Source organism: Syngnathoides biaculeatus, chromosome 3 (genome assembly GCF_019802595.1).
Source record: "Syngnathoides biaculeatus isolate LvHL_M chromosome 3, ASM1980259v1, whole genome shotgun sequence".
In the NCBI taxonomy this organism is placed as follows: Eukaryota; Metazoa; Chordata; class Actinopteri; order Syngnathiformes; family Syngnathidae; genus Syngnathoides; species Syngnathoides biaculeatus.
Window position 1 is genome coordinate 37,933,730 of NC_084642.1, and position 21,799 is coordinate 37,955,528.

At 42.2% G+C, this 21,799-nt stretch overlaps 1 protein-coding gene across 10 annotated transcripts in view; it reads left to right on the forward strand.

Annotated features, from left to right (window-relative positions):
* The window catches only part of herc1 (HECT and RLD domain containing E3 ubiquitin protein ligase family member 1), a 219,481-nt gene that overhangs the window by 121,164 nt on the left and 76,518 nt on the right, over positions 1 to 21,799 (forward strand). For 9 of the 10 annotated variants that reach the window (XM_061815706.1, XM_061815707.1, XM_061815705.1 and 6 more), the window contains 4 exons: positions 542 to 1,101; positions 11,196 to 11,820; positions 12,111 to 12,378; positions 12,677 to 12,887. In XM_061815706.1, coding sequence (XP_061671690.1) covers positions 542 to 1,101; positions 11,196 to 11,820; positions 12,111 to 12,378; positions 12,677 to 12,887 — 1,664 coding nt within the window. The remainder of the gene's footprint in view (positions 1 to 541; positions 1,102 to 11,195; positions 11,821 to 12,110; positions 12,379 to 12,676; positions 12,888 to 21,799) is intronic. The other variant, XM_061815712.1, reaches the window with a different exon arrangement.

The window sequence follows — 21,799 nt, forward strand, 5'->3', positions numbered from 1 at the left end:
TCTCTTTGGTCTTGGCCATGTTACAAGTTTGAGTCTTGCTGATTGTATGGGGTGGACAGGTGTCTTTATGCAGCTAACGACCTCACACAGGTGCATTTGATTCAGGACAATACAAAGTGGAGTGGAGGTGGACTTTTAAAGGTCAACAGGTCTTTGAGGGTTAGAATTCAAGCTGATAGGCAGGTGTTCAAATACTTATTTGCAGCTGTATCACACAAATCGTTACAAAATCATACATTGTGATTTCTGGATTTTTCTATAGATTATCTCTCTCACAGTGGACATGCACCTACGATGAAAATGTCAGACCACTCCATGATTTCTAAGTGGGAGAACTTGCAATAAAGCAGGGTGTTCAAATAGTTTTCTTCATTGATATGTATGGAATCATCACCGTCTAACTCCTGTAATATTCTGTAAATCTTAGATAGGTTCTTCACTATACATTCAGTAAAACAATCCCATCCCCTTCTGTGTTGTATTGATATACTAGCTGTATGTTTTTTTGTGTTATTTTACACTAATTCTTTAAATACTCTAGGTTAAGATAGGTGACATGCAGATGCGAGGTCCACCTCGAGACCTGTTGCCTGGAGACCCAATTTGTAGCCCCATGGCTACTGTCCTGGCTGAGGCCATCACACAATTAATCCGAATCTTACACCGCACTAATGACTGGACGCATCATATTAACAAAACAATGATTGAACGTCTTAAAAAAATTAAGCCTTGCTTCCGAGAGACAACAAGTGGCTCTGCTAGCATTGGTGGTCAGAAGCTGAAAAAGAGTCGTTCAGTGCACAGCCGGGAAGAGCATGACACTCAGCGAGAAAATCAAGAAACCCCTACTAAGACTGAGGAAGAAAGGGGGCGACATGGAAGACAGCATGGCTTAGGCGAGCTTTCGGAGCATCTCTTGACAACACTATGTTCTGAGGTATGGCCAGTCTTGGCCGTAATTGGGGGGGCAGATGCAGGTCTCCGTGTTGGTGGTCGATGTGTTCACAAGCAGACGGGACGCCATGCAACTTTGCTTGGCGTGGTGAAAGAAGGAAGTACATCAGCCAAGGTGCAGTGGGACGAGGCAGACATCACCATCAGGTATTTATTTTTATTGTTTGACATACATTATACTAGTTTGTAATTTCTGTATTTATTAGGGATGGGCATAATAAAGGGATTTATTGTTCTTGACCAAATTTATTGATCATGACCAGTTCTTATTAGATTTTGAACAATACGATATTCTTCAGTTTGTATCTTGATGCAGTGGATGCATACTGGATGTCAATGTTGCAACAACCATCAGGAGATGCATTTTCCTTTTTTTTTTTTTTAATGAAAACTGTTGCGCCACTCATATACATCATCATTGTTATGGTGAAGAACAAATCCAAATTTTATTTTGTAGCCAATGACATAATTGTTCTCATCTAAATACTACAAACATTTAAATCAGAGGATACTCCAATGTGTCACATTTCATTCAGTAATGATTGGTAGAACACCACCTGTTGACCTAAATCAGGGGTGGGGAATTTTAGGTATTTAGGAGCGCAATTTGCTTATGTTTATTACGGTATTTGCATGCACGCTTTGCTTGAATTGATTACGGCTGTTACAGGAATTGTAACAAACTCAGGGTGTTAGTAAGGCGGGACTGTGCAGGAGTATGCAGCGGGAGGGTGAAAAGGGTGGGGGGTACGACGGTGACCATGGAAGAGTAGCTTTATTTTTCCTGCTACCCATCTTAGCTCTGCAATGACAGAGGAGCGTTAACCCCGAGTAGGGTGTAGTACTATGTCAACCCTGGAGCAGACGTCTTACCTGTCTCTCACGACCACAGTCACGTGACCATAGCAGGAAAGGTTAACACGGTATTTTCACAAAACTGCCATGCGCATTGTATGAAAATACCTCAAAGTTTCCCAGTCGAATTGTGATTTCTGCAGAAAATAATTTCTCAATTATGCTCTCAAATTGGAAGGCAAATATGCAGTTAAATGAAAATATGTTGATAAACACACGATGTTTTAACTAGAGCCGTTGAGCTCGTATATTTTGTTGAGCGCAACAGCTTGTCTTGCATTTTGTGTCAGACATCTATCGCACATTTGTTGGCCGGACAAAGGGATAGAACTGGGAAGGATGTGCAGCAGGTCAGGGTGATTAAGACTAGAGATGGAAATGTGTTGAATGGTGCCAATAGTATGAAATAGATGGAAAGAATGCTTTGACAAGTTGATGAATGAAGAAAATAAGAGAGAAGGAAGAGGTGAAGAGGCAAGTGTGAAGGACCAGGAAATGGCAATGATTACCAAGAGGGAAGTAGGAAAGGCACTACAAAGGATGAAAAATGGAAAGGCAGTTGGTCCTGATGACATACCAGTGGAGGTATGGAAGCAATTTGAACAGTTGGCTGTGGAGTTTTTGACCAACTTATTCAACAGAATTCTAGTGGGCGAGAAGATGCCTGAAGAAGGGCAGTTAAGTATGCCAGTTCCCATTTTTAAGAACAAAGGTGACCTGCAGAGCTGTGGCAACTTTTGAGGAATAAAGTTGATGAGCCGCAGTATGAAGTTACGGGAAAGAGTAGTGGAGGGTAGACTCAGGACAGAAGTCAGTACCTGCGAGCAACAGTATAGTTTCATGCCAAGAAAGTGTACCACAGATGCATTATTCGCCTTGAGGATGCTAATTGAAAAGTACAGAGGTCAGAAGGAGCTACATTGTGTCTTTGTGGAAGTAGAAAAAGCCTATGATAGTGTACCAAGAGAGGAACTGTGGTACTGCATGCGTAAGTCTGGTGTGGCGGAGAAATATGTTAGAATAGTACAGGACATGTGTGAGGGCAGAAGAACAGCAGTGAGGTGTGCCGAAGATGGTAACAGAAGAATTTAAGGTGAAGGTGGGATTGCATCAGGCATCAGCTCTGAGGCCCTTCCTGTTTGCTGTGGTAATGGATAGGCTGATAGACGAGGTTAGACTGGAATCCCTTGGACTATGATGTTCGCAAATGATATTGTGATATGCAGTGACAGCAGGAGGAATAATTACATAGATGCACTGGAAATGCATGCACTGGAAAGGAGAGTATCGAAGATTAGTAAAACAGAATATATGTGTGTGTGAATGAGGGGGTGGAAGGGGAAGAGTGAGGCTACAGGGAGAAGAGATAGCGAGGGTGGACGACTTCTAATACTTGGGGTCAACAATACAGAGCAATGGTGTGTGTGGTAAAGAAGTGAAGAAACGGGTACAAGCGGGATGGAACAGTTGGCAGAAGGTGTCTGGTGTTCTATGTGACAGAAGAGTCTCTGCTAGGATGAAGGGCAAAGTTTATAAAACAGTGGTGAGGCCGGCCATGATGTATGGATTAGAGATGGTAGCTCTGAAGAAACAACAGGAAGCAGAACTAAAGGTAGCAGAAATGAAGATGTTGAGGTTCTCACTCGGAGTAAGCAGGTTGGATAGGATTAGAAATGAGCTCATTAGAGGGACAGCCAAAGTTGGATGTTTTCGAGACAAGCTTAGTGAGAGAAGACTTCAATGGTTTAGACATGTTCTGAGGCGAGAGAGTGAGTATATTGGGAGAAGGGTGCTGAGGATGGAGCTGCCAAGCAAAAGAGCGTGAGGAATACCAAAGAAAAGGTTGATGGATGTTGTCAGGGAGGACACGAGGACAGTGGGTGTTCGAGAAGAGGATGCACGAGATAGGCTTAGATGGAAAACACCCTGTGGCAACCCCTCATGGGACAAGTCGAAAGTAAAAGAAGAAGTAGTTGATGTATTTACTGTAATTTCTGGTCTATAAGCCGTGACTTTTTTCACATGCTTTATACCCTGCGGTTTATGCGGTGATGCGGCTAATCTGTTTATCTTTTCTAACGGCTGCAAGGGGGCACTCGAACAGAAAAGGTAAGAGTGAGACAATGGAATCACTGTGACAAGCAATTGACTTTTACCGGTATACTTTTTTTTTTTTATTTGTCCTGTTAGCACTGCGCTGGTGGTAGCGCTGTGCTAGCGTTTGTTGTGTCTGTGATTTTTACCGGTATGTTTTTTTTTTTTTTTTTTTTTTTTTTTTTTTTAAACTGTTTCGTGCCGCGCTAGGGTTAGGTATGTTAAGCTAAGCTAAGGTATTAAAACTTTAAAAACTCTTTCTGTGTATCGTCTTTCTTTGTAAATATCTCGTATTCAATGTGGGTTTCAATGTTGGCACTTGCGGCTTTTACACAGTTGCGGCTTATGTTTGTACCAGATGGTATTTCCTTTACAAATGTACTGGGTGAGTCTTATAAACAGGTGCGCTTTTTAGGCCAGAAATTACGGTTAAATGAATCTGGCTGCACAAAATATGTGTGAGAACAGGGAATGACGTTTATTTGAATTTTAATTAATTATAATTATTTGGCCCTTTCATGTGTATGATGTGGCTCTGTGCCGTAACACAGTAAAAAATGTGGCTCTTGATCTCTGACTAGTTGATTTAATTTCCTAGTGTTAAACAACTCAGAACAGAGCACCTTTTGTAAGAAGTCACAGACTTTTCAAGTGACCAAAACTATTGGAACAGACATGACTAAAGTGAATATTAAATATTATAAATCATTAAATATTTAGTTGCATAACTGCTCCATGCGATAACTGGATAAAGCCTGAGATGGATTGACTTTACCAGACTTTTGAATTAATCATTTAAACTGCTTATCTAGACCTTTACTGTACCCACTTTTAGTGCTTGCTTGTTTTCAAAGGGTTTCAGTCTCGTCTACAAGAGATAAAATGCATGCTTTATTGGGTGAAGTTCCTCTTGGCTCTTCCAACAATGTCAGGTTTACCAATTAGACATTCATTAAACTGGACAAAGAGGAAGTAAAGACACCAGTTTAAGTCTCGCGAGGAGAGAGGAGAGGAACTGTCTCGTACAATTCACCACTGCACTCTCTGATTATCCTCTCCTCAGCACCTCTATTTTAGTTTTAAGACGCCCCTTATTTACATGGATGTTACAAAAAGGAGACGGCAAGCAAAACAGCAATCTGGTTAGCCAACTTATATTCATCTGGTACGCCTTGGAGGATGCCAACTGCATCATTGTATCTCCATCTTTCCAAGAGGACCTTCGCCTTTGGGAGAAACTAAGGGGAGGTCCAAAGATTGGATGCGGCCAATTGTATCTCCTCTGTTTTGGATGGAAACATGGTCACAGATAAGAGCAGTGATACCAGTGCATACATTCCTGGTGGATTTATCAGTGTGTCATACAACTTTTGACCAACACACCACCACCACCACCAAACATCGCTGCGTGGGAGCAGTGGGGCAGTTTGCCCATGGATATCATGACACCATATTTTGTTGAGACTTCCCACCCTAACACCTGTCCTTGTAAAGCTAACACAGGAGAAGCTAGCCAATGCAACATTAGAAGAAGATATCAGTTTATCATTTACTTAATTGTTGGATAAATCCATTTCTGACAAGTGCTGTTAGGAGTTGTTTTAGTCATTACCTCCAGGGTACACCGTGTTGGGATTTCTGCTGGAATGACCTGTAGTAGTGGCCTACGGCCCATTTATGTGATGCAAAAATAGTTTACCCAGTTAGCTGCATTCTACATTAACAACCACTGGTTTCCTATTTGTAAAGTAATCAAAAAAAAAAAATTTCCTCACACTTTTTCGGTTAAAATACTTCAACTCCCTCCATAGTATATGTACTCTTTTGTATGGCATTCGGGTTCAAGGTAGCATTAAATTGGTAAATGGTGAGAAGAAAATGAGGGTTTCCTTTAGCATAAGCCCAGAGATGAAATCCCCAGCAATTAGACTCGGCCAAGGAATTGAAATAGTGCTTAACTGATTCATCATTAAATGAGGTAGCGCCTCTTTATCTTATGTGTGGTAGACATAGTTGACAGTATAATTATTGGTTCTGTTGTTGTGTATTTTTGTCAGCTTTACAGGTGTCCAAAAGTAGCATATGAACAAAAATATCATTACGGCTGTCAATGTTGCAGGCCAACATGCTGTCATATTATTTATCTTTTTTGATGTAATGTCGACCAAGTCACCCCTAAATGAGTCAGGCGTCTTTTAAATATTCACCAGGCTTCAGGTATTTTCAGATACTATAAATCTGCACCCACCGTATGCTTGACTTTGCTCACCTTTCCCTTCCTCGGTTTATGACAGTGTTTTGTTCAAACTGCACGCACAGTAGATGTTAATTCATAGAAAGACAGGATGAATAGACAAATGGCAATAATAAAGTTATTAAAGCACAGTAACTTGTTACTTTTTTATTGATGGTATAGTGAAGGGGTGTCAAACTATTTTCTCTTGCGGGCCACGTTGTAGTTCAGATTTTCCTCAGAGGGACATTTTGAGTGAAGGCAGGCTGGGATCGATTCCTGCTCAGTGATGGTGTTGACATCTGCACTGCGACTGGCTGGCGACCAGTTCGGGGTGTAGTCTATCGCTGCCCGAAGTTAGCTGGGATTGGCTCCAGCTATCTCTCCGAATATATGCAGAAGGGTTGCGTCAGGAAAGGCATCCAGCGTAAAAAAATCAAAAAGACAGTTACCGCCACACCACCATGACAATGGCACAAAAATGTTTCTACATATCAATGCTGATAAATTTCCCAATTTGTTTCCAGTCCTATCAGTTCGATGCATGTGAAATTCCCTAGTGACACGCCATTAGAAAACAATGTTTTTTTATTTTTCAAAAGAAGTTAATGGATACACAGAATCCGCCCTTATTTTTTTGCATTCGTTTCTCTCTCATTGTGTGGAAAATATCGGTAATTTGTATGGTCTCCCAAACAGTGTTTTGAATGGAATGAGACCTGTCGTGCTTGTAATGTATTTATAGTTTGACTTAATCTACCTATTGTGTCAATGGTCTGTTTCTTCCATGCATTTCTTCAGTCTGTTCTTAATTGTATTATTCATTCTCTCACTTTGTGGATGGTAAGAAGAGTGGTGTTTCAAGTTAATGTGGAACATGAGTCCATTTTGTCGACCACTTTGTGTACAAAGTGTGTTCCATTGGTATAATGTCTTTGGATAATGTTTCAGCTACAGTTAGTGCATCAGGTTATCTAGCTGGGAATATTTCTACCCATTTTGAAAGAGCATCGATGATGACTAAGCTATTGTTTTCCCTTACTTTTGTTTAGTTCAACGAAATCCATGTGTATTTTCTGAAATAGATATGTAGCCTGAGGAAACTGACCACGTTTTGGATGCACATTCCCTTGTGGATTATGTCGTGCACAGGTCATTCAAGACCTACAAAAAAGTGTTTGCATACAAGTGAAATCCATGGGTCATGTAATGCCTCTGTACCAGGGCTACCATTCCCCCTGTTGAGACCTGAGACTTCCCATGGCTCAATATTGCCGCACACTTAAAAAGATTTTTGGTACAGTGGATTTTGTATCTGTGCTGATATAAATCACATTTTGTAATATAGCACCTTTATTTTTCCACATTTCTAGTTTTGCTGGTAAGATTTGTTGTTGCATTTTGTTTAACACATCATCTGAAAGTATGTTTTCATTTGTTGCACGGTCAGCTAATCCCATAAAAGGTTTTGGCTGCTACTTCTTTTGCTGTTTTATCTGTAAATCACATGGCTATTTCTTTTGCTAATTGAACTGCTATAAGAAAATTTTGTATTAGCTCTGCATGTGCCACTGTTTTCCCTGTAGTCATCAGCATTCCTCTATTTTTGCAGTATTGTCTGTGTAGATTTTGATAGCACTGTGAATACAGCAGCATCTGGTCTCAGACTGTTTAACACTGTCCAATAAGGTATTGTCTGTACAGTTCAGTCATCCCAATCCAAATTGGGTTCTTTTTCTGTCCAATCAAGGACATTTCGTGCTACCAATACAAATTGTCCCAAACTCTACCACTCCTTTTGCGTTTCTTTGTGAAATGACGTGTGTGGTAGTGTCCATTCCTTTTGTAATGCATTTAGTTTGTCAGTCTAGTTCCTGGAACTACAAGTGACGTACCATCTGAGTACAATTAACCAATAATGATTTTGGCTGGTGTGGCCTGTTATAAGTTTACAGTATTTTATACCACATAGTCACATGCAATGATCACTTCTTATGTCATTTTGTGGTTGTCAAATCATGTCTCGAGCTGTTTGCAGCAAGAGATCTCCTGTTCTTGTGGGAGGTTTGTTCGGAATATCTAAAGTGTAATAATAGAGTGCTGGGTTCCTATTTTGTAAGATATTTAACTGTCCTCCCAGTAATTCCTTTTTATCTTTTTACTTCTATATTTCCTGTCAGAGGGAATTAAGCCCAGCCCTAGCTTCAGCAAGCCATCTCTTCCCAACAAACGTGTGGGGCAAATTAAAAAATTACATTTTGGAAGCATTAGTTGTGACATTTTTGATGGGGAGATGGCTGCTCTAGTTATGCGGTGGTGGGTGTTTTATTTTTATGGCAGTCATGTGAAATGTGACCTTTTTCTCAACAACAGCAAATATAAAATCTATTGCCTCTTCATCTGCGGCCACAATTATTAAATGTTTCGCATAAAAAAATAAAATTTTAAAATAAAATTCTCCTTCCTGTCAGAAAGGTGTCAACTTTCTTTTTCTTATTTTGTAGCACTCTTTCTGCTTGTAGTGCTTGGTTTATGTGTTGTTACAGGCTGCCAGTCGGTTTGTCAACCCAATGTTTTTCAATCGATTGTTTTGTAGGATTATTTGAATTTGCATGAAGAGCATTTTTTAATTGCTCTTGATACACACTCCCTGGAGTGTGATCTTCAGGAATGCCGCTGTTTGCTTTAAAACATGCAGTCATTCTGATTCTATATTCTTCAAATCTTTCGTCTTTTAGTTTTGCTCTTCCAATGGCAGTATAATTTGATCATTATCTAAATCTATCAGAAGTGTGTTCTCTTAACCCTTTAATGCGATGAAGTTCCCTGCTGTGGTGAGAAGGTACTTCTTTCTTATCTTTTGGGTTCCAATCTCCTCTAATACTGTGCCAATCTCCCTTCATTGCTGTCATCCAAATTTGTTGTACTTCCACACCATTTAAGTGGTAAGACTTTCTTAAGTCTTCCATTCCCTGGATGAATTCTGTTACATCAACTTTATGAGATGTGATACCTTTTATGGCCGTTTTCACATCTTGAGTCCAGGTTTTTTTTTTTTTTTTTCCTCTGTTCCTCTTATTTTATCCTGGAGGTGAACTATATATATATATATATGTGTGTGTGTGTGTGTGCGTGCGTGCGTGTGTGTGTGTGTTGAGCTGGCTTTTGTTTGTTTTATGTTGTTTTATTTTCGTAGGATATTGGCTTTCTACAAACTTCTCGTCCTTACACAGTATTTATTCATTTATTTATTTTGATATTTGTTTTTCCCCTGTTGGAGTCAGTGGTTCACCGAGGGTGACCATACTGACTTTCCCCTGAACAGGGTCACAATGACGTTCCGTTTGAGGTAATTGTCAAGCTTCTACCACAAGTGGCGGAGAATTCTTACCTCTGCATCCTCAAACAGTTGTCACTCAATTTCCTGTTCAAATGAGGTAGCGAACCTCCACTCACACTTTAACACATGCACACGTTTCACGAAGCTCACGTACAGGACACACGTTGCCCTTTTCTCAGTTTTATAGACTAATTAGTCTACCCGATAGGGACTAGTATTCGCAAGGTTTGGTTCTGCCGCAGTCACCCAGACGCGCATTCACTCATTCCTCATGAGTGTGGGAGTTTCCTACTCACCAGAGATGTCTTTACTTCCTTCGGCTTCTCGTCAACCCTCAGCCTCCAGACGCAAAGTCGAGGCCCAGTCCCGGAAAGCGTCTCAAGTGCCGTGGCCACATTCTTTACCTGGAAGTCATTTTTTTTGATGGCAGTGTATTTTGGGTCATTGTCTTGTTGTATGATGATCCCACCCCGATTAATTTGGAAGCGTTTTCTGTAAATTGCCAGTCAAGAATGACTTTGTAGATTTCAAATTCATCCTGCTACCATCATGAGTTACAGTGAAGAATATAAGTATTATTACACCCTACTATATTGCAAGTTCTCCCACTTGGAAATCCTGGAGGGGGTCTGAAATTTTCATCGTAGGTGCAATGATTTATCTGTGATACAACTCCAAATAAAGTCTATCAGCTAGAATTCTGACCCTCAAAGACCTGTTAGTCCATCTTTAAAAGTCCACCTCCACTCCATGTATTATCCTGAATGAGATGCACCTGTGTGAGGTCATTAGCTCCATAAAGACACTTGTCCACCCCAGACACTCATTAAGACTCAAACTTGTAACATTGGCAAGACCAAAGAGCTGTCCAAAGACACCAGAGATAAAACTGTAGAACTTCATACGGCTGGAAAGGGCTACGGAGAAATTGCCAAGCAGCTTGGTGAAAAAAGGTCCACGGTGGGAGCAATCATTATTACCACATTATAACTCCCCACCTCGTTTATTTAGTGGAGAATTTAAGACACTTCTAAGTGCACCTTATGGTCATGAAAATATGGTACATTATGGGGAGATTTTTTTTTTTTTTTTTTTTTTTTTTAGCAAAATCCAAAAATATGCAGGGCCACGAATGTGAACTGCAAATGGGCAAGGCCACATTGTATTCTGCTTTTTCTACCTATGCTTCATAAATCCTTTTATTTTTTTCCCCTAAAATGCCCATCCTTAATGGTTTTCAGTCTTCCAAGTTAAATTTTATTATCAACACTTTACAGATGTGCGGCTTTTTACAAATAAAAAAGCTTGCAGGTATCTGATAATCATAATCTGTTTGATGTAATGTATTTTATTGGTTGGAATATTGTGTATGTATTACCCAATGATAAGGACACATTTGATGTACAGTAATAAAATGCAATTTTTAGTTTTGTAAAAGTATACAGTTACAAAGGGCACATGGCAGCTGGTCAAATTGTATTTTTTTCTGTTAAATGTTCTGTAGCTGCTTCTCTTTATGTTGTCTCTGTATGACACTTCCACTCATTGCCCTTCATCATCTTTGTTAATCTATTCTTACTTTACATGCATGTGTGGTAGCTCAGTTAATGCCATGCCTTCATATTTTTCCATCTGTCTTAATGTTTCTATCTGGCCCTTTTCCCTTACTTTGTTTTTCCTTCCTTTTTGTTTTGAATTCTCGACTCACTTCAATTAAAGCTTCCCAACTTTCTGGTCGCCTAGTGACACTCCGTTGTACAACCTGGAGCCCTGTGAGCCTCTGCCCTTCGATGTTACACGTTTCTGTGGCCTCACAGCCTCGCTCTTGTTGGATCTCACGTACCTTACCAGCATCCATGAGGAAACAGCTGCTAAGCTCAGTGTGCGGCGCCATGACAAGCGGCATCGCAATGCACACTCAACAGGTCATGACCAGCTAAGCAGTAATGAAGACAAGGCTGACAATGATGTGGCCAACCATAATGAACTAAGGGACAATGTTTGCACTGGATCTGGAACAGTCCCAATCCCTGTTAACAGTGACCTGCGTGTATCTCATCGTCTGGATGAGGTCAAGACACATGTGGTCCTCAGGTCAGAGACTCAAATCTCCTCAGCTGGTTGTGTTGGTGGGAATGACACACTTTTACATGCTCCTGTTGAGGGGAACAGGAAGAAAAGCCACGAGCATGCCTCCCGTAGCCATGAGCCCTATCCATGTTTTATTGCTACCCAGTCTGAGTTCCACGCAGTTCAACTTTCCTATCTCTACCTGGGAGCCATGAAGTCCCTCAGTGTTTTGCTTAGCTGCAGCAAGTATGCTGAGCTTCTACTTATACCAAAGGTAATGCAGCTAACAAGAATCACTCATACTATAACTCATTCACAGTTCAATTTTAAATTCAGATTTGTATATAGAAAATAATGAATCCTGTGAAACCACTTGTCTGATTAACATAGTTGTGTAAGAAATTGGAAAAGAAAAGACAATATTATCAATAGTTTGCCTCCAGCCATCTCTACATTTCAGTCGAGGGAGGATTTCTCTCCCTGATTTCGTATTGTAGATTTTGACCCGCTCTCATTCTGATTTCAACTCATTGATAATATTCAAACCTTTTTATCTCCCTTAAGGTGTTACCAGAATCCACTGGACACAATGCGGATGTAAATGCCAATGCCAGTGCAAGCATTGCTGCCACATCCCCAGTATGTCAAGAAGAGATGGAGATGCGCGCTGCTCTTCAATTTCTCATGCGTCATATGGTGAAGCGGGCAGTCTGGCGTTCCCCAATAAAGCGGGCACTGGGTCTGTCGGATCTGGAGAGGGCACAGGCCATAATCTACAAACTTGTGATTAATGGGCTGCTGGAAGAATCCACTGGGGTAAAGGTTAAACCTGGTGAGATATATATTGATATATGATTTGTTTTGGATCAGTACATTCCAGAAAATGCATTTGATAGTCATTTTTTTTAATGCCGTCATATTATGTGAAAACATAGTGAAAAAAAACCTACACAAGCACACAATGTATGCCTGATTGCACTGTTATAAAATTTGAAAAATATCTCCACTATTTTTTGTCATTCTAGTCGTCACCTTGGTTGTTGTTCATTATTCCTACTGCTTTAATATTTTCTAAAGACTTAATTTTGTGCAGATGCTCAAAATAACAGCTTTCCTTGCATCTGTTTTAGGTGTAAAAATTGAGCCAGACAGTGAAGGCGAGTGTGTAGAGGGGGAACAGCTGATACAGACACCAGTCACCACCAGCCCCTCTGCCTCTAGTACAACCTCTTTCATGAGCTCTTCTCTAGAAGATACCACCACTGCAACCACACCTGTTACGGACACTGAAACCGTCCCTGCCTCAGAGTCTCCAGGGGTCATGCCCCTCAGTCTTCTCAGGTCGGGTCATACGCTATCCTTATTAGTCATTTCACAAGTCTTTTCATGATGATATCAAGAAGGAGTAGTCCTTTAATGAGCGTTAAAGGTTTTGGACCTTGAATCTGGCTGTGGAACGCATAGATTTTGAGAGATGCCAGTCTCGTTGTTTATATACCTTTGAACAATGTGCAGAAGTTAAATTCTGCTAAGCAGTGCTATGTCAATTTCGCTCATTATGTCTCTTACCTGGCAGCTCCTGTCTGGAGTGGATCTCTTTGTCACAACATTTACATAACTTTGAACTGAAAAGTCAATTAAATTAATCCAACTTTTTAAACATACAGAAAGGTACATCTTAGGATGATAAAATTGGAAAACTAATTTCTTCTAGTTAAGATAACACAGGAAAAGAATATTATTTCAAGCCTGGAAACTGAAAAAACACCATTTTTTTCCTCTAACCACAATACATCCAATATTACAGGAAGAATGCAGCATATATTGCTGTCAAAAAGTACTTAACCCCTCCTGATTTTTTTTTTTTCACATCACACACACTGGTTTCAAATAAACAAATTTTAATATCACTCAGAGACAACCCAAGGAAATACACAATGCAGTTTTCAAATGACAATTCAATTAAGGCACAATTTTTTTTTTTACTTTTCTGACCCTTTGTGAAACAAGTACAGTGCCTTGTGTATTTTAAATTTTTTTAACAAATAAAATCCTGAAAGTGGGGCGTGCAATATTATTCGGTCCCCTTCCATTAATACTTTGTAGCGCCACTTTTTGCTGCAATTACAGCTGCAAGTCGCTTGGGGTATGTCGCTATCAGTTTTGCATATCGAGAGAATGAAATTCTTGCACATTCTTCCTTGCAAAACAGCTCGAGCTCAGTGAGGTTGGATGAAGAGCATTTGTGTGCAGCAGTCTTCAGCTCTGCCCAGACATTCTCGATTGAATTCAGGTGTGGACTTTGACTTGCCTATTCCAACACCTGGATACGTTTATTTGTGAACCATTCCATTGTAGATTTGGATTTATGTTTTGGATCATTGTCCTGTTGGAAGATAAATCTCCATCCCAGTCTCAGGTCTTTTGCAACTCCAACAGGTTTTCTTCCAGAATGGTCCTGTATTTGGCTCCATTCGTCTTCCCATCAATTGTAACCATCTTCCCTGTCCCCGCCGAAGAAAAGCAGGCCCAAACCATCACGCTGCCACCACCATGTTTGACAGTGGGGATGGTGTGTTCAGGTTGATGAGATGTATTCCTTTTACGCCAAACATATTGTTTTGCATTGTGACCAAAAAGTTCAATTTTGGTTTCATTTGACCAGAGCACCTTCTTCCACATGTTTGGTGTGTCTCCTAGGTGGCTTGTGGCAAATGTTAAACAAGACATTTTATGAATATCTTTGAGAAATTTCTTTCTTCTTGCCACATTCCATAAAGGCCAGATTTGTGCAGTGTACGACCTCAGCTGTAGATTTCTGCAGTTCATCCAGAGTGATCACGGGCCTCTTGGCTACTTCTTTGATCAGTCTTCTCCTTGTTCGAGGTGAAAGTTTAGAGGGACGGCCGGGTCTTTGTAGATTTGCACTGGTGTGATACTCCTTCCATTTCAATTGGATTGCTTGCACGGTGCTCCTTGAGATGTTTAAAGCTTGGGAAATATTTTTGTATCCAAATCCGGCTATAAGCTTCTCCACAACAGTATCTCGGACCTGCCTGCTGTGTTGGTTGGCATTCATGATGCTCTCTGCACTTTAAGCAGAACCCTGAGACTATCACAGAGCAGGTGCATTTATACAGAGACTTATTTACACACAGGTGGTTTCTATTTATCATCATCAGTCAACATTGGATCATTCAGAGATCCTCACTGAGCATCTGGAGTGGGTTTGCTGCACTGAAAGTAAAGTAGCCTAATAATATTGCACGCCCCACTTTTCAATTTTTTATTTGTTAAAAAAAAGTATAAAATATCCAATACATTTTGTTCCACTTCACGATTGTGTCCCACTTGTTGTTGATTCCTGAGAAAAAATTGTGAGTTTTATATCTTTATGTTTGAAGCATGAAGTGTGGCGAAAGGTTGCAAAGTTCAAGGGGGTTGAATGTTTTCACAAGGCACTGTACTGTAATTGCTCCCTTTGATAAATCAGTCACTGTGATGAACCAAAAATTTGGGAAAGTTTTCACAAGCCACACCAAAACCTGATTACCATCATTCTTGTTGAATCAAGAAATCTGGAAAAAAAAAAAAAAACAGAAAAAGGCTACAAAAGCTCAAGAACCAATCCATCATGCCACGATCTAAAGAAATTTAAGAAGAAATTGGGGAAAAAAATGATTGAAATCCATCAGTCTGGAAAAGTTGACAAAGCAATTTCCAAGGCTTTGTATCTAAAGCAAACCACTGTCAGAGCCATTACCCACAAATGCAGAAAGATGGGAATAGTGGCAAGCCTTCCCAAGAGTGGACGGGCAACTAAAATTGCTCCAAGAGTACGATTATGACTTATCTGGGAGGTCATAAAAGAAACTCAAACAACAGACCTGCAAGCCAAGTTAAGGGCAGTGTTCATAACTGGCCTTATTACTATATTTAGTTATGTATAACATTGTATTGCATTCATTCTTTGTTCATTCTTTATTTTTCTTTCGTAACATTTACATTTTCACATTTATTTTTCTTTCTTATTTACATCATCTGATGCAGATCTGGAGCTTATTGTAAGTGGTCACTTGATTTCTGCTTGCCAAAAGCTCAAGTACAAAAACCAGTCCACTGGTTTCCCAAAGCTTTTGTATCTATCGCACGTATGTATCTATCTAAGCCTTTCTTTTCAGGTGGTTCTAAGGAGAGTTTTATTCATGACAATAAACTTTCAGATTCGGAAGTTCCGAAGGAGTATTTCCCTTTTATTCACACTAGTTCGGTTTCACTAATGAGAGATAATTCTACCCCACGCCGCATGATTATTCTGAGGGACACCACAGCTGTTCAATCTTTGATCTTGAATCATATTTTGCCTTTTTCTGCAGAGTCTTCAGCTAACTCAGTTATTCTTCAGGGTATAAGTGGCAGTTCTCTTGCTCCTTTACATTTTGGGAATTTGACTTCACGTATGATTTCTGACACCCTCAAAGTTGGTGTTCTTGACTCTTCCATTTCCAGGGGTTGATTTGTTGCTCGGCAATGATCTTACGGGAGCTCAAGCTGGTGCTGATCTTATTGTCACTGTTTCTCCAGAGTGTTCACTCAGTACAGAGAAGTTGGAGTGTGACTTTCCTGGTACTTTTCAGTCTTCTGCAGTGACTCGTTCGATGTCGAAAGACATTTTTTCATGACTTCTATGGGGAATGATTCCATATATGACTTGTCAGGTGCATTTATGGTTCACTCTTTTGTGCATGCCCGATAATGCAGCCCTATGGGAGGCACAAACCAGTGCAATCTGTAGCCCGGTCCCAAGCCCGGATAAATGCAGAGGGTTGCGTCAGGAAGGGCATCCGGTGTAAAAACTGTGCCAAACAAATATGAGCGTTCATCTAAAGAATCCCATACCGCATCGGTCGTGGCCCGGGTTAACAACGCCCGCCCCCGGCACTGCTAACCTGCAGGGCGTCGGTGGAAATTCAACTACTGTGGGTCGAAGACAAAGAAGAGGAGGAAACTGGATCCGTCATCAGAAGAAAAAGAGGAATGCACAGAGCCTCCAACTGTGTAAGAACTTTGAATGTTGGGACTCTCACAGGAAAAGCTCAGGAGTTGGTTAACATGATGATGAGGAGAATGGTTGATATACTGTGCATCCAGAAGAGCAGGTGGAAAGGTAGTAAGGCTAGAAGTTTAGGAGCAGGGTTTAAATTATTCTACCACGGAGTAGATGGGAAGAGAAATGGAGTAGGGGTTATTTTAAAGGAAGAGCTGGCTAAGAATGTCTTGGAGGTGAAAAGAGTATCAGATCGAGTGATGAGACTAAAATTTGAAATTGATGGTGTTATGTATAATGTGGTTAGCGGCTATGCCCCACAGGTAGGATGTGACCTCAAGTTGAAAGAGAAATTCTGGAAGGAAGTAGATGAAGTACTTCTGAGCATCCCAGATATAGAGTTTTGATTGGTGCAGATTGGAATGGACATATTGGTAGAGGAAACGGGGGGCGATGAAGAAGTGATGGGTAAGTACAGCATCCAAGAAAGGAACTTTGAGGGACAGATGGTGGTGGACTTTGGATGGAGATGTCTGTAGTGAACACTTATTTCCAGAAGAGGGAGGAACATATAGTGACCAACAAGAGCGGAGGTGGAAGCACGCAGGTGGATTATATTCTGTGCAGACGATGTAATCTGAAGGAGGTTAGTAACTGTAAAGGAGTGGTAGGGGAGAGTGTAGCTCGACACCATAGGCTGGGGATGTGTAGGATAACTGGTCGTGGGTAGGAAGATTAAGAAGACAAAAGTAGAGCAGAGAACCATGTGGTGAAAGTTGAGAAAGGAAGAATGTTGTGAGACCTAACGGAAAGAGGTGAGACAGGCTCTTGATGGTCACCAGAAGCTCCCAGAAGACTGGACTACGACAGCCAGGGTGATCAGAGAGACAGGCAGGAGAGTACTTGGTGCGTCTTAAGGTAGGAAAGGGGAGTAGAAGACTTGGTGGTGGAACCCCAAAATATAGGAAGTCATACAAGGAAAGAGATTAGCGAAGAAGCGGGACACTGAGAAGACTGAGGAGTCGCGGGAGGAGTACATTTGAGATGCGACGTACGGCAAAGGTCGAGGTGGCAAAGGCTAAACAAGACACATATGATGACATGTACACCAGGTTGGATACGAAAGAAGGAGAAAAGGATCTCAACGGGTTGGCCAGAAAGAGGGATAGAGATGGGAAGGATGTGCAGCAGGTAAGGGTGATTAACGATAGAGATGGAAATGTGTTGACTGGTGCCGGTTGTGTGCTAAATAGATGGAAAGAATACTTCGAGAAGTTGATGAATGAAGAAAATGAGAGACAAGGAAGAGTTGAAGAGGCAAGTGTGAAAGACCAGGAAGTGGCAATGATTAGTAAGGGGCAAGTTAGAAAGGCACTGCAAAGGACGAAAAATTGAAAGGCAGTTGGTCCTGATGACATACCGGTGGAGGTATGGAAGCAATTTGGAGAGATGGCTGTGGAGTTTTTCACCAATTTATTCAACAGAATACTAGCGGGTGAAAAAATGGATGAAGAATGGAGGAAAAGTGTACTAGCTCCCATTTTTGAGAACAAAGGCGATGTTCAGAGCTGCGGGAATTTTGAGGAATAAAGTTGATGAGCCACACAATGAAGTTATGGGAAAGAGTGATGGAGGGTAAACTCTGACCGAAGTAAGTATCTGCGAGCAACAGTATGGTTTCATGCCGAGAAAGAGTACCACAGATGCATTATTCGCCTTGAGGATGCTAGTGGAAAAGTATAGAGAAGGTCAGAAGGAGCTACATTGTGTCTTTGTGGATCTAGAGAAAGCCTATGACAGAGTACCAAGAGAGAAACTGTGGTACTGTATGCGTAAGTCTGGTGTGGCAGAAAAATATGTTAGAATAGTACATGACATGTATGATGGCAGCAGAACAATGGTGAGGTGTGCCGTTGGTGTGTCAGAAGAATTTAAGGTGGAGATGGGACTGCATCAGGGATCAGCTCTGGGCCCCCTCCTGTTTGCAGTAGCAATGGATAGGCTGACAGACGAGGTTAGACTGAAATCCCCTTGGACCATGATGTTCGCAGATGACATTGTGATATGCAGTTAAAGCAGGGAGCAGGCGGAGGAACAATTAGAAAGATGGATACATGCACTGGAAAGGAGAGGAATGAAGATTAGCCGAAATAAAACAGAATGTATGTGTGTGAATGAGAGGGGCGGAGGAGGACGAGTGAGGCTACAAGGAGAAGAGATAGCACGGGTGGATAGCTTCAAATATTTAGGGTCAACGTAGAACAGAGTAATGGTGAGTGTGGTAAGGAAGTGAAGAAACAAGTCCAAGCAGGTTGGAACAGCTGGCGGAAGGTGTCTGGTGTGTTATGTGACAGGAGAGTGAATGAAGATGCTGAGGTTCTCACTTGGTGTGAACAGGCTGGATAGGGTTAGAAATTAGCTCATTATTTGGACAGCCAAAGTTGGATGTTTTGGAGACAAGGTTTGAGAGAGCAGACTTCGATGGTTTGGACATGTCCAGAGGCGAAAGAGTGAGTATATTGGGAGAAGGTTGCTGAGGATGGATCTGCCAGGGAAAAGAGCGAGAGGAAGACCAAAGAGAAGGTTGATGGATGTTGTGAGGGAAGATATTATGGCAGTTGGGGTTAGAGAGGAAGATGCAGGAGATAGGCTACGATGAAAAAAGATTAGACGCCGTGGCGACCCCTAACGGGACAAGCCAATAGGAAAAGAAGTTTTATGGTTCATTCTTTTGACAGTGAGACTGATGACCTATCTTCAAAGGGCAGTAACTCATGTCTCACTGTTAAGTGTGGCAGTTTGTTGGGTAATGATCACCTTTTGTCTAGAAAGCAGTTTATTAGTGCACAAAGTGACGCTGCGGGGTTGTAGAAGTTGGCAAGTAATGCTGTTTCTTTTGAGGAGTGTAGTTAGGTTCCAGTTTATTACTAAAAAGATGGTGTTTTGATGAGGAAGTATAGGTCTGAATAGGAGTGTGGGATTTAGAAGGTGGCGCCTGAAGAAACCACAGGCCGCAGAATGCTGCGTTGATGCTCTTTCTGACTTGGCACACCTGAACTGGGCGGTTTCCCATGAATGACAGTCGGGGGCTTTCGTCGGAACCCGACTGGCTTCCCGTCTGGCTAAGAGTCAGAGTTCCCAGTGGGAGAGTGGCAGAAACTGGGGGGCATGAATGTATTGTTCTTGGGAACAGAATGGAGCGACGGGAATGATAAAGTCCTCTCCCTTTTAATTGGAGGAAAGTAGTTTGTCTCCTCTATCAGAATCCTCTCCATCCTTTGCACTTGAGCCCTCTGCAGATCGCTTCTGAGTTTTGTATTTTTGGGAAACAAACACTGGAGGTGCTTTGGCAGGCTTGTCTTCGTTTGCCAAGTCCGCCATTTTACTTCGACGGTCACTTGGAAGTGTGTTGCCACCGCAACGTGTGTGGCACAGCAGTGGGTCTGTTGGCACCTGCAACGTGAGCTAGGTACGGAAACGAATCGCTAGCTCCCGCAAAGTGTGCGTGGCTTGGTATCGGGTCAGTTGCTACTGCACCGTAAGAGTGGTTTACCAGGAGATCTGTCGCCACCGCGATATGAGCTTGGGTCGGCAGTGAGTCTGTGGCTACAGCGATGTGGACCTGGCTCGGTAGCAGGTCGGTTGCCACCACGACGTGGATCTGGCTTGGAGCGGGTCGGTTGCTACCGCGGCATGAGGGTGGGCCAGCAGCTAGTCCGTTGCAACCGCGATGTGGGCATAGCTCGGACGGTTATCTAATTCCCTCCGAACCTGTTTCGTGAGGACCTTAAGTTCGGCACTCTGCCTCTCTATTTCCACCCACATTTCGCAATAGATAGACCTTGTGATCCTTGAGTCGCTGCATGGGAGTTGCGGACCCCTCCTCCCTCTGGGCTTTCGCCATCAGCTCTGGGTCCCGGTGGCTTGGTCGCTGCTGGAACAGCGGTCGGCTGAGGCTCGGTCGCAGGTGAGACGTGGATGGACGATGACGGTGTCTTGGTCGCCGAGCAGCGGGAGGCACAAGGGGGCGCCCTGCTTGGGCGTCTCCTCTGGCCGCCACGCGCAGGACCCGGATAGATGGCCAAACGGGTTCCCCAAAAAGGATTAGACTTGGACTCAGAGGGCGAAGGCACCCGGGAGCTGGAGGCCCGGAACCACGAAACAAACTCATCGAGACTCATCACCGGTAGGGAAAATTCACATTCATTGTCCAAGTCAGAATCTAGGTCTTCCTCATAATCCGAAAAATCTGACTCCAAAAGGATATACATTGGTGAACGGGTCGTGGTTGGCATGTAGTCATGATGCACGGGCGGTGCGGGTGACCAGGCAGGAGAGGAAGATATAACGGAGCCCACCCGAATAGAAGATGCTTGGTCCTTGGGCAGACAACGTCCCCGGTGACGTGCCCGCCGATGCCTCACCTTTCCTGCTGGGTCCTGTTCTGGCCAGTTTGTTCTGTCACATCCCTCCGGTACAGGGGTGGACCCAAATGCAGGACTCCCAGGCAAAGGCATAATGTTCAATGGGTTTTATTCTCAACTAAAAAGATGCAAAAATACACAGTCCAAGAAAGTAGGATCCAAAAATGAGAAACAGGGTTCGATGACTATGAAGCTAAAAAGCGGAGTAACCCGGGATGTGGTGAAGCATACTCACTAATACAAAGCAATGAACTGGCAGTGACAAAAACTCAAATTTAATTGCCTGTCTAATTACAGTCCCAATGTGAAACAGCTGTGAGCGGTGACAGATGTTACCGCCTGAGCAGTGGCGTGGTCACGCTCCTCTTGGCAGTGGCCAAGCCTTGCTCATGACAGGAACCTTTCAATCCAGTTATCATTGACTGCGTTGGTCCACTGCATAAACCCATATCTGATCATCACGATCTGCTCACTTCATATGTGCTTCTCCCAGATTTCTTGAGGGTATTCCTATCTGTAGGATTGTTGCTCCTGTCATTATCAAGGCTTTAATAAAGTTTTTCACCTTAAGGTTAGGTAACCCAAAGGTTGTCCAGTCTGATCAGGGCTCAAATTTTATGTCCAAGGTGTTGCAACGAGCAATGTATCAGTTGGCATAGAACAGGTTAAGTCTACTGCTTATCATCCAGAGTTGCAGGGAGTGTTAGAGAGGTTTCATCAAACTTTGAAAAATATGATCAAGACTTATTGTTTTGAGAGAAAGATTGGGATGAGGTTGTGCA